The sequence below is a fragment of the Condylura cristata genome, unplaced genomic scaffold, assembly GCF_000260355.1.
Source record: "Condylura cristata isolate star-nosed mole 26May11 unplaced genomic scaffold, ConCri1.0 scaffold00017, whole genome shotgun sequence".
Classification (NCBI taxonomy): domain Eukaryota; kingdom Metazoa; phylum Chordata; class Mammalia; order Eulipotyphla; family Talpidae; genus Condylura; species Condylura cristata.
The window spans coordinates 12087596-12099935 of record NW_004567118.1 but is presented as its reverse complement, the minus strand read 5'-3'; the positions used below and the strand labels follow the sequence as shown (position 1 = coordinate 12099935).

The 12340-nt window shown below is 48.2% G+C and overlaps 1 protein-coding gene across 1 annotated transcript in view; it reads right to left on the bottom strand.

The window, feature by feature from the left end:
- Positions 1 to 406: 406 nt before the first annotated feature.
- The window catches only part of SCPEP1 (serine carboxypeptidase 1), a 27488-nt gene continuing 15554 nt past the window's right edge, over positions 407 to 12340 (bottom strand). The window contains exons 7-13 of the mRNA XM_004684402.2: positions 11866 to 11903; positions 11169 to 11297; positions 10274 to 10367; positions 9394 to 9507; positions 7165 to 7302; positions 5583 to 5746; positions 407 to 1730 (exon numbers count right to left, since the gene is read on the bottom strand). Of these exons, the coding sequence (XP_004684459.2) occupies positions 1668 to 1730; positions 5583 to 5746; positions 7165 to 7302; positions 9394 to 9507; positions 10274 to 10367; positions 11169 to 11297; positions 11866 to 11903 (740 nt within the window). The 3' untranslated portion in view covers positions 407 to 1667. The remainder of the gene's footprint in view (positions 1731 to 5582; positions 5747 to 7164; positions 7303 to 9393; positions 9508 to 10273; positions 10368 to 11168; positions 11298 to 11865; positions 11904 to 12340) is intronic.

Sequence of the window (12340 nt, the reverse complement as noted above, 5' to 3'; positions counted from 1 at the left end):
AAAGTTTTTTTCCAGAAAAGGATACCTGGCACAAGCAGAACATGCACTGAGCTTCAGCAGGATCCAGCGTGGGTCTCTCTTGTTCGTCCCGGATGAGGGCACCCAGAATGCTCCTTTCCAAAAGCAAGCCGTGGGTGTGCAGTGTGCCGGCCTTGCCCAAGGATGCCTACTTCAGAGAGTCTCGAGGTCATGGACAGGTACGCATAACCTGCTGTTCCTCTTTGAGCAGACTTTGGTTTTCAGAACCTCAGCCCAGCCACTACAGGAGAGGATGTTTCCTTGGGGCCTGCACAGAAGCTGCCAAGGTCCCTTACGCAGAACTTGCAGTCTTGACTTAAAAAAAGAACTCTCCTAAACTCGTTTAATTTAAAGAACTGTTGACTAATCCTTTGACTGAATGATTATGCTTTTAGCAACTTAGTGTAAACAAATTAAGGATGTACATGAAAATGTAACAATCAAGATACCAGAATACCAGAGCACCATTGACAAAGGTAACAAACTAGAAGTTGCTTACAGATAACAACTGGGCATGTGGTAGGTGAGATAAGGTATCTCCATAAAATGGAATGCTCAACCATCATTAAAAATGTTACAGAAAACTCTTTATTGACATGAACAGTTTAGGACAGATTGATGTGTGAACAAAGTAGGTAGTGAAATTACATAGTGATGAATTCATTTTTATAAAAAATATATATGTTTACAATTCTTGGTTTTACAATGGTTTGAAAGCTATATGCTCTCAGGACAACCCGCACTTTGGATTTTGACCTTTTCCTGGGACAGTGACGAGTAGATTGACTCGTCTCCTGGTGCTGGGCAGTGGCAGTGAGCTGCAGACCCCAGCAGCCAAGCCATCGCCAGTGAACCAATACTCCAGGTTCTGCTGCTAGTTAGTCTTGAGAGTCATCAGAAGCGAGAAACTGATGTCACTGTTGCTGTGGCCTCCCCATCATTCAGCCTTTCATTTTAGTTCCAACACTCTCAGGCCCAGCCCACACCCAGCTGTGTGTGTAAATAGCAAGAACCCACCCCACCACTGTTTCTCATTCTTTGTACAAGTCAGTAAATTATTAAGCTACTCTGTCTCGTGATGTAATAGGCTTTATGTTAGATGATTCTGGTTAACTGTAGGCTAATGTAAGTATCCTGAGCCTGTTGAAGGCCGATGAGGCTGTTACAGTGTTTGGTTGGTTAGATATACTAAAAGCATTTTCAGCTTACATTGGAGTTTCTTGGAACGTGACCCCCTCAGGGGCCAAAGATCTGTATATGTTGCAAAGAAAAATTTGTGGGGATATGCACTAAAGAGGTAACAGTGTTTATCTCTGGGGAGGGAGATGTGGTTGTTTATTTTTATTTTCTCGTGTCCCTTGTTTTCTACAAATCACATAATCTGATTTTGTAGTAAGATAAAATAAATCTATTTCAACCCTTCATTTTGATGAAAACAAAGCCATTAAAAAAAAATCTTAGGTCTGTCAGAGGCTGAAAGGATTTCCAAGTGGCCACAGAGACTATGAGCTCCTTCTCCAAGGAAGCTAGCAGGAAGCGTCACAATCACAGCCCAAGCCAGTGCAAGGGGAGACGGTGCCCACAGCTTCCGGCACTCACGCAGTGCCTTGGCCCCGAGGCCCCTCTGGCTCAGCTCCGGCCCAGCCACCCTATTCTTGATGAGTCACCAGCCTCATCATCTTCAGAGCCATGTCCCCTTGGTCAGAAGGAACCTAGAACAAGCAGAACTCAAGTTAGCACTCCCTGCTCTGCTGCTGGGCTGGGTTCAAGGGTGTACCCTGAGGCACTGCTCCCAGAAGTACCAACTCTGACGGCCACCTGGGAGGATGGCTGTGTCTGGCTGTATCCCTTAAAGAGAGCCCTTCCTGTGAAATGACCCCTACACTAGACAAAGGTTCTTGGGGGCACCAACCGTGTTGGGGTGGCAGAGGCCATACAAGTCTGCATTTGGGGAAAATCCTTCTACTTCCCCTGGGGCTGATCTGTTGAGTTCTTTAGAAGGGCTATGTTTATGTAAATAGGACCCAGCTAGTGCAAGGGAGAAGGAAGATTCTTGATGTGTTTAAATATTCCCTATGTAGCAAGAGGGATCCCAGACTGGGAATGGAGTAAAAAACAGGCTGAGAGAGAAAAACAGCAAGTCAGTAAACAAATACAAGTAAGACTCTTTTGAGGCCTCCTTGTTGGCACAAGGGGTTAAGTCTCAGCTCTATAAGCTACCTGCAGACACTGCAGCAGGAGTTCGATCCCCAGCCAGGGAGCTAACCCATATGGTCCAGCAGATTCTCTGTCTCAACCACTGCTCCCCTCAGCAGTGAATTTCACTACATCTTCCTGTTCTGTTCCCCAATCTCTGGTGAATCCTCTCACCCCCTGCATCTCTGGCCTACACACCAGTTCTTGTATGCATAAATAAATAAATCTTGCTTATTTAATTTTCTTTTGTTTTCCCCTAAAGTTTTAGAATAAGTCCTTTTAAGAAACCTCCTTCCCGGGCCCCCTTGGTGGCGCAGGGGGTTAAAGCACAGCACTAAGAAGCTAAAGCCACTGCAGCATGAGTTCGATCCCTGCCCGCCCTGATCCCTGCGGCAGACCTCTCCTGACCCGCCCACTGCTCCCCTCAGCAGTGTACTTTGTCAACCTGCCTGTTTTGCTCTCCACTCTGTCTCTGGTGAATCCTCTCATGGTTCCAGCACCTCTGGCCTGTACCCCAGTTCTATATGTATAAATAAATAAATCTTAAAAAAAAACAACTTCTTCCCACCATGCAGTGTACAAAAAGGAAGAATGATACAAAATATATATTAAATTAAATTAAAAATAAAATAAAGAATCTCCTTCTCATTATCATTAAAGGAAGCCTCACTACCACTACCTCCTCTATAAATATGTGGGCTGAACAACAGATGGAATTCTAAATCCTGAAGTTCCAGTGGTTCCATTGTTCCCTGTGGCTCAATCCTGTCCTGGACTCTCCTGCCAGGCAGGGTCCCCAGGAGGCTCAGGCTCGGTGGGGAAGACAGAGTCGACATTTAATCAGCTAAAGGGGAAGCCGCTGGGGGATGTTTTAATAACCGACACCAAGTGCTATTTTAAGGCTGCCCCCAACAGATCTCTTATTCTGTCTGACTTCCTACTAGCCTTTTCCCAATTGATAACAGAAGGAACTCAGACACCGAGAGCCAGGACATAATCCTCCAAACCCCATGTCAGCTGGCTGCTGTGCTCACTCTCTCTCCGGATCACCTTTCTTTAAAGCGTGGCCTACTTCCTCCTAGACTCTTAAAGAAAGTTATTGTCTCCTCACTCTTGTGACTCATGCATTTGCTCCAACCTTCCCATGCTGGCTCTGAGCCCGACATCCCACTGAAAATGCTCGCCATGGGTACCATGGACATCGGTGCGACCAGATCATGGCCAATTCAGTGCCGCCCGCCCGCTCGGCGGCATCCCATCACAGGGTCCTCTGCTGGCAAAGTCACACCTACAGGCTTCATCTGACTTTTCTGGCTGTTCCTTTCTCCATGGGTTGTAGGGTCTTTTTTTTGCCTCCTGTCTCAAATACTGGTGAACCCTGGGTGCTATTCTCAGACTTCTACAGATATGGAAAAGTCTCCCGAATCTCTGTGTCCAAGGATAAATAGCTGACTCTGGATAGCTCAATTTATGTACTGACTGACTTGTGGACACCCCTCTTAGTGCTCTATAGGTGAACTGTTACCAAGTTGGGCCAGTTCAGATCTGACACCATCAGATCTCTTCACTGCTCTCTCGAGATTCCTGTAAAAACTCTTCAGATCCACTCTCTATCCCAGTTCTGCATGCTTTCTGCAGCTAGAGTGTTATTTCAAAACGGGTACTTCCACTCTTGCTTAAAACCTCTTCTGTGGCACCTGCTGTTTTCCTGAAGATGTTAGGCAGGATCCCTTAACAGCCTCCTCTCCCCAGTGACCCTTCCAAGGCCTGGGTTGGCTCAGAGCTTCTCCACACTCCCTGCTCTCCCCTTCCCCTTACCTGGCAAACTCCTGCCCACCATTCAGGGCCTACTCTTCCAGATCCCAAGCCTAGGCTGGGCCTCCTTCCCTGGCCACCCCATCTTAGCATTTCCTGCCTGCTCCTAAGAGTCTCTGCCTGTCTGCCCGCCGGCCCTGGAACTGGAGGCCAGAGCCGGCGATGCACCTGTGTGTTCCCGGCACCTGGACAGTGATAAGCAGCTACACAGACATTCAAATGTTTGGTCGTGAAACAAAGGGACCAAAGAGAAACTGGTTTCGCTTAAAGCTTGCAACATTCCATTTCCAGGAAGTTCTTAAAAGAAGACTAAAGGTCAAGAAGGTTAATATTAGTTATCCCCCGCCAGACCCCTGAGGACTGTCAGAGCAAGGCTGTTGAATACCCGAGCTCAACGCTGATACAACTGACTTTTGAGCATTCAGTTCCCTGGAGGCTGTCCTGGGCATGGCAGGTATGTCCCGGCTCCCCAGCATCCGTCCACTGGATGCCAACGGCACACTTCCTGAAGTAACAACCAGAATATCTCCTGAAGTCCTCAGGGTGGGGATACCCCAACTGAGAACCACTAGCAGCCCTAAAGAGTGGCATGTGGACAAGGCACTCTAGCCTTCACCCCAGTCTCCGTGAGCTCCTCAACCAGCCAAGTAAATACACTCTGCTTGCTGTGCCAAGAGCTTTTAGGCCAGCCTTGTAGGTCCGCTTTCAGCCAGCGTCCTCCCTCGAGTCTTTTCTCTAAGGAGAGTCTGTCCTAGGAACATGGAACCAAAGGCCGAGAGCAGACCAGAGGGCTCCTTCGTGTCTCACTTCATCTTGCCCAGGCAACCACAATCCTGGGAAGAAAAGACACCGAATTCTAGTGCCTCCAGACCAAAGCGTGCCCATGAAGGAGTTGTCTTGAGTCCTCCTACCTTCTGTCATTCCTCCCTTCCCCTCCTCTGTAGGTGTGTGGCGGGGGAGCAGGGGACAAAGGGGCCGATTTAACCCTTCATAATCTTCCTTGGCTTCTGTAAAGCTGCTCAGTCAACATACACTCTGAGGTCAAAGAGTATGTTCATTCTGCAAACGCAGGGGTGGTATAGCCTCACTGCCCTCCTTTGCACCCCAAGCTTCTTCCAAACTGAGATTCTGGAGCCACTGGTGCTCCAAGACATCCCTCACCTCTCCGTGCCCTAGCAACTCAGCTTTCCAGTGTCCCAAGCCGTTGTTTTCATTCCCTGAAAATGGCAAGACGAGACAATTTCCCTATTCTTTCCCAGGACAAACTGTTCCTTTAAAACAAAAATTGTGAAAAAGAATATAACATGATGCTCATTTAAATTAAAGAGGAAAGAAAAAAGAGCTCAACTTAACTCTCTCAGGAGGATTCTGAGATATAAAATGAGAATTTCTAGCCTCAGAACAATGAAGCATTAGTAGCAGAATTTCATTAGTGACCTTGAAACTCGCCCTGTCACAGAGCAGCATTAAGACCGCCCCAGGCCAGGCACATGGCATCACCCACTGCCTGTGGCTGCCTCCTCAGAGTGACTCATAGTCAGGCTGACACTCACCATGTGCCCAGCTTTGAGAATCCAGTAGAAAGCCAGATTCTTATGTGACTTGACAAAAGCAGATGTTTCTGAAGATTCGGGGTCACTGTACAGGGCCTTCCACTTCAGCTGAGTGAATTTGGGCAGTTCTGCCCACTTCAGTTTCCGCACCCAGGCTTCCTGACCTGGCAAGAGGGACAAAGAAGAGCCAGGCATTAACAGCTGCACAGAATGGAAAAATCCAGTTCCACCCCTGGCATTTTCCTAATTTGCACCGTGGTCAACCTGGGAACCTGTTAAAATGAAAAATCGGGTTAGTAGGATTAGTATGGCTGGGTGGGGTCTAAGATCTGCACTTCTGATCAGCTCCCAGTGACACCCAGATGACAAGGAGAAACCTAGTAGCTGTGACACACACCTGTTTTTTTTTCCTGACACCCTCAATGCCTATGTTCTGTGCAAAGAAAATACTGGGCACCTTGGAAAGCAACAGGGCTGGCAGGATAAAGTCTCAGAGGTACAGAGATGCCACAGTGGATCACCTGGGCAGTTCAAGGTCAAAACAGAATGTCTTTAAATTGTCCTTAGTGCCCTGGACTTGCAAGTCACAAAAATATTCAATCCTGCCAACTTCCAGAAGCACATCGTAGTCCCAAAACCAGGGGCTCAACTGTCTGCGGGTTCTTGAGCCTGCCTCAACCTGCCCAATGGCAGCCAGAATTGAGAATACGATGGGAGTGGAAAACACAGCATGAAGGGTTGCTGTTGTTCACCTTGTGGTGTGTACCACCTACAGTGGCACACAAAAATGATGTTTCCCCTCAATTAAACAATGTATTTGGGCCCTCCCTGGTGGCGCAGCGGGTTAAAGCATAGCACCAAGAAGCTAAAGCCACTTCCACATGAGTTCGATTCCCGCCTGCCCCGGAGGTGACCACATGGCCCGCCCGCTGCTCCCCTCAGCAGTGTACTTTGTTGATCTGCCTGTTCTGCTCCCCACTCTGTCTCTGGCGAAGCCTCTCGCTGCCCCTGAGCCTCTGGCCTGTACCCCAGTTCTGTATGCACAAATAAATAAATCTTTAAAAAGAAAACAGTGTATTTGTTCAGGCCACACAATTTAAATTGAACACAGATATTCTTCTTTTCTTTAATCATATCTAATTGCTTTAAAAGATGGAAGGACGGGCCCTCCCTGGTGGCGCAGCGGGTTAAAGCACAGCACTGAGAAGCTAAAGCCACCTCCGCATGAGTTCGATTCCCGCCTGCCCCGGAGGTGACCACATGGTGTGGCAGACCTCTCCTGACCCGCCCACTGCTCCCCTCAGCAGTGTGCTTCGTAGATCTACCTGTTCTGCTCCCCACTCTGTCTCTGGTGAATCCTCTCACCGCCCCTGAGCCTCTGGCCTGTACCACAGTTCTGTATGTACAAATAAAAAAAAAGATGGAATTCACCAGAGAGTCACAGTCAGGGTTAGATGGACAGAACACAAGCTGGCCTCCCACCTGGCACTTCAATGACTCCATCACAAGACTGACGTGTGTGTAGCCAGTTCCCTCCCAGCCCCACCCATGCAACTGCCTCCGGCTGCCCCTCAGTGCCTACCCATAGTGTCCACAATGAGATCGAGCTGTCCATTATACACAGTCACATTGACGCCGGCTTCCAGCAACTCATCCACGATGTTGATGACAGGCTTCATGAAGTCCCCCTGCATGTTCACAAAGACGCTGGTGGCCTGGGCTGAACATGGAGAAGGAAAAAGATGGAATAGTATCCAGTGTGTGACCCCGAACAAAGACAGGATCCACTGGCCCAGCGAGCGCCTGGAACTGGTCATATAGAAAGGGAATGTACCATGAGCTCTGTTCACTCGAGTGGTGAGAAAGCAACTGTCACCTGTCATGAGGCACTGCAATTTGTGCCATAGCCCCAGGAAGCAGAGAGGGTCAGAGAGTACTCTACAGACTGCTGCTTTCAGGGAACAAACTGCTCTGGGGGCCAATGTTGCTGAGCAATGCCAGGGCCAACTTTAAGTTCTGAACAAGTGGGGTCACCCTAGTTATATGCCAAGTGACACCAACTCAGAGCTTGCCCTCAGCAAAGCCACGGGATGGCTAGCCCCAGGCAAGAGAAATGGCCAGCACAGCATTCCTGCTGGATTCCTGACCATCACCAACATCGTCATCACCAGCACAATACTGAGTCACAATAACAATAACAGCTGTCCTTATTTTCATTGGCAAATCCCTGTCCTAAGCAGGCACTTTACAAGCAACATACCATCCCCTCTTCATCACTGCCCTCAGAGGCAGTCCTAATTGTGCAATGTCGATGAAAATGAGGCTCAGAGAGGCTAAGAAACACACCCAGGGTGAAAGATCTAGTTAATGGCAAGCTGGAATACGAACGCAGGTCTGGATGGGCTTAACTGCAGATTGAAACTCAAGACACCAGGGGTATGGCCAAGGTCAGTTTCTCCTTTCTAGACCGTATGAGGACCCATCTGGAGTCACAGATGTATGAGTCACACAGTTTCCTCTGTCAGTCATCATCTGCAGAATGGAGTCCCCTTCCCTGTCTCACCGTGCTGGGCCGCTAAACCAGGGAAGCTGGGGTTGGAAGACACTACCATGAAAAGAAAATGAAAGGGTTGAGCTGAAAACAGGTGCTCCTTTGAACTGCATCTGGATCTGGGGCCCTGCAATGTCACCTCTTTCTCCTCCGTGGCACAGCTTTCCACGGCTGTACCCACCCCTTCAGTCATGACACTGTATTTTTATTTGATCTAGTCTACCTTTTCTTCATTTCTAGAAAACTCAGAGAGGGAAATATGAAGACACCAGGCCCAGGATGAGTCCTCTGCTGAGTGTAGATGGGATAAGCACCCTGTGTCCCACGACAAACCCAGGGCCAGAGCCAAGTCTCAGCTTCTCAGCCATTGTCAAGGGGCCACCCGAGAAGGGCCTAATGCCCACCGTTTTGGAGAGTCTCTGATACAAATGAAACTACCCCAGCTTGGAGGGTTTCTCCTCTGGATCCAGGGAATCCCGCTTGCTCCAGATGTCCCTTTCCTACGGGACTGAGCAGGAACTTACCCAAGATTTCAACCCAGCCCCAGCTCCTGATCTTCAGATGAGCGTGCAGGGCAGCAGGCCACATCCAGCATCAGGGTGCTTGGGCTGGCCAGAGCTGGACAAAATCAGCCCAAAAGGAAGTCACCCCCCCCAACCAACTGTAGCTTGGGACTGCCTTTTATATTCAACCTTTTGTTATGGGTAACTGCAAACTGATTTAAAAATGTGTGACGACTCCCATGTAACTAGTAATTACCTGGTCATAACCAATCACTTCATTTCTCTCCTTTACCAACCCCTTCTGTTCAACTAATTTGATTTGTATTTGTTGCTTCTATTTTTGTTTGTACTTCTACAAAATGTGGATAAGAAAGATTGTTGTGAGCCTCCCTGGTGGTACAAAGGGTTAAGCACAGCACTATGAACCTATCCACAGCCCCTGAGTTCAATCCCCAGCCAGGGAGCTGACCCACATGGCGCGGCAGACCTCTCTTGACCTACCTGCTGCTCCCCTCAGCAGTGTATTTCAGTAGATCTGCCTGTTCTGCACCCCATCCCCCTCTGTCTCTGATGAATCCTCTCACCCCCTGTACCTCTGGCCTGTATCCCGGTTCTTGTGTAAATAAATAAATCTTAAAAAAAAAAAAAAAAGATTGTTCTACCATCACCACCAACAAAAACTCATTCTACAAATTAAGAGACTTTGCGCCTCTCTTACCCTCCAGCGCTACAATGACTTAATTAGATCACAAAGTACCTCCCCAGGAGCAGTCCTCAGGTATGATTTTGAGCTTCTTTCGGATGGGGCCATTCATGAGCTGACTTAAGGTGTCTCGGTGCAGGCGTCTTATGTGGCGCTGGCAAAGATGAACTAAAATAAACTGGTACACAGTGAGTCAAAAGGTTGGAAGGAAAATGAAGAGGGTCTCCTTTCCAGCGCTGGGGATGCTGTGTAAGCAGGTGACTTTCGGAGGGAATGAAAAGAGTCACCTCCATTCACCCCAGGAGGAGGAAGAAAGTCAGACATGTTGAAAGGTGAGTGGAATTAGTTGTGATTGCTGCATTTTGTGTACTTGACAGTCGCTGAGCACATCAAAGGGAAACCAGCTGAGAGGTGGACACTAGCAGCTGAGGCCTTTATACCCCTCTGAGAGAAGGTGCCCAGCATGCAGTACCCAGAGAAGTGGGGGCAGCTGAAAGGTAACTCTCAGTCCAGCCTTCGCAGGGTTGATGTTGCAAGCTGGTGTGTAGAGGCTGGTTTCCAAAAAACGATATTAAGCATAAGAAGCCAGCGGTGAGGATTCCACTGACTATCACTATTGCATGATTCCATTGACATAAAATGGACATTTCATGAGTGAAGGCAGAAGGCAGAGCAGCGTTCGCCTGGGGCTGAGTGGGCAAGACAACCCACTGCACACAGACATGTTGAGTCTCTCTGGGGTGACAGAAACCTTCTGAAAGTGGACTCTGGAGGTCACTGCACAGTACTGTGAACAATATAAAAACCAATACACTTAAATGGGTCAATTTTATGGCATGTAAACAATACATCACTTTAAAAAATTTTAAAAAACAAGATGGGCTTCGTGTTGTTTAGAATCTGAGCCAGTCTAACAACTTCAGGGTTCACTCACCTAAGTGGCTCTGGGTGAATTCTAGACTCGACTTCATTGCTGACATGGGAGTGTCTTTTGTTAAGATGTTGTAGAAGTTCACCCCATCAGTGTTCTGCAATAGAGAAGTATATTGGGGACTTCCTTTTTGATCCAGGATCAATATTGCAGGTCAGAAAGGCACCTGGCCGGTCTTATCCAGGAATAGCCTTAACTCTGTTGAGTTGTCGGGACCAGAAAGGCAGTGCTGAAGGTGCTGTGGTCAGCAGCGTCAGCCCAGTCTCCTGGGCCTGTGAGTGCCTCACACCAGCAGAGTTCAGTCACTGCACGAGACAACCGGAGAGGGCCCTACACAAGGAATTCCTCAGCTGGTCCATTTGTCCTCCTGGCTTACTGTGGTCAGCAAGGATCCCAATAAGGTTGCACACACCCTTGTAAGACATTGTTTCTTCGAGAGTCATTCATTCATTCAACTAGGGGTACAGGCCAGGGGTGTGGGGCCATGGGGTGGTGGTGAGAAGCTTCACCAGAGACATAGCGGGGAACAGAACAGGCAGATGGACAAAGTACACTGCTGAGGGGAGCAGTGAGTGAGACAGGAGAGATCTGCCGCGCCATGTGGGTCAGCTCCCTGCTCCCAGAACTCATGCTGCAGTGGCTGCAGATAGCTTCAGAGTGTTAGACTTTAACCTGCTGTGCCACCAGGGATCCCTGGGCCCCGAGAATCTACATTTCCCCAAGAGACAAGCAAGTCTCCCAGACACTGTCTTCCTCACTCCATCAGGGTTTTTGTTGGTCATGCAATCATCTCCAGGGTGGGGAGACTCAGGATAGCTCCCATTTCTGACACAACCATGCCAGGGGGCCTTCCACCCACAGGAAGAAGACATGCAGGCTGAGCCTATGTGCCCCTTACCTGTTCAATGAGGTTTTCTGCTTTCCCCCACAGTGCTGTGGCCTCTTTGTAGCGTCCCTTATTTACAGCATCCAGGACTTGCTCTGCAACTTGAGACACCTCTTCTAGACCTTTGTCATCGAGAAGAGACTGGAAAGCAAACCAAGTATAAAAAAGCTCATTTGGCTTAGAGAGACAACTGGCACTGCTACAGTTAGGCATGGGTAACAGAAGAGTAGGAAGGAGGCCACCCCAGCAAGCACTCAGACACGATGGACGAAATACAGCAAAATAGCTGACAAGAATTGATGGGTATCTGGGTGTTCACAGGCGACTTTCAACTTTTCTATATATATATACCTGAAAATTGTTATGATAAAAGGTTGGGAGGTTTAGAAGGTTTAGAAATGTGTGTTCCTTAAGAAATGGGGTAACTGTCTCCAAAGACAGCTGGTGTCTAGGGTCTCCAATTTTTTTTTTTTTAACATTTTAAAAGAACAGGTTTATTAGGAAAAGGAAAAAGAAAAAGGCAGCCACATAGTGCCAGGCAAGCAGGAAAGCTGTCTGGGTCTCCAATTTGATTCCCTAAGGAGCAGTGCCAACCTCACAGGCTAAAATTTAGCTAGCTTCATCCTGCCTGGGGACAGAGCCAGGAGAGGTCAACTAAATTTTTGGTCATGGGGAGAGGGGGTACAGAGGTGATGACCCATCAACTTACCATGCTGTACAGGTAGGGTCCCCAGGAAAGCACCGAATCTAAAGGAAAACACAAATTTAGTTTTCCATGGCTCTTCCCCTCCAAAGAAAAACCTAGTTTTCTTCTCAAAGCAGAGACAGAAGAAACTCGGTGGCTGGGGTCTGCAGGCATCTTCACTCACTAGAGCCCATGGAGGAAGCAGTGTTGGTGGCTGGGAGGTGGGAGGAGGGTGGGGGCATTTCCATTGACTCAGGAGTAATGGCATGTTAATTCTGCTGATACTGGCCTAGCAAGGAAGTCCCAGCCAGTGATGGTAGGCAGTGTGTATGCAGGTGGAGCTCATATCTGTAGACTTCTAGCTTTTCTTTTTCCTTTGACAGCTTAAAATATTTCCCCGCCCTCATATTTCTGTTTGCATCCTGATTGCACCTCCACTTTGGGGTTACTACATTCTGTCTACTTAATTAGTAAATGATTTTATGAATCATTGTCTATA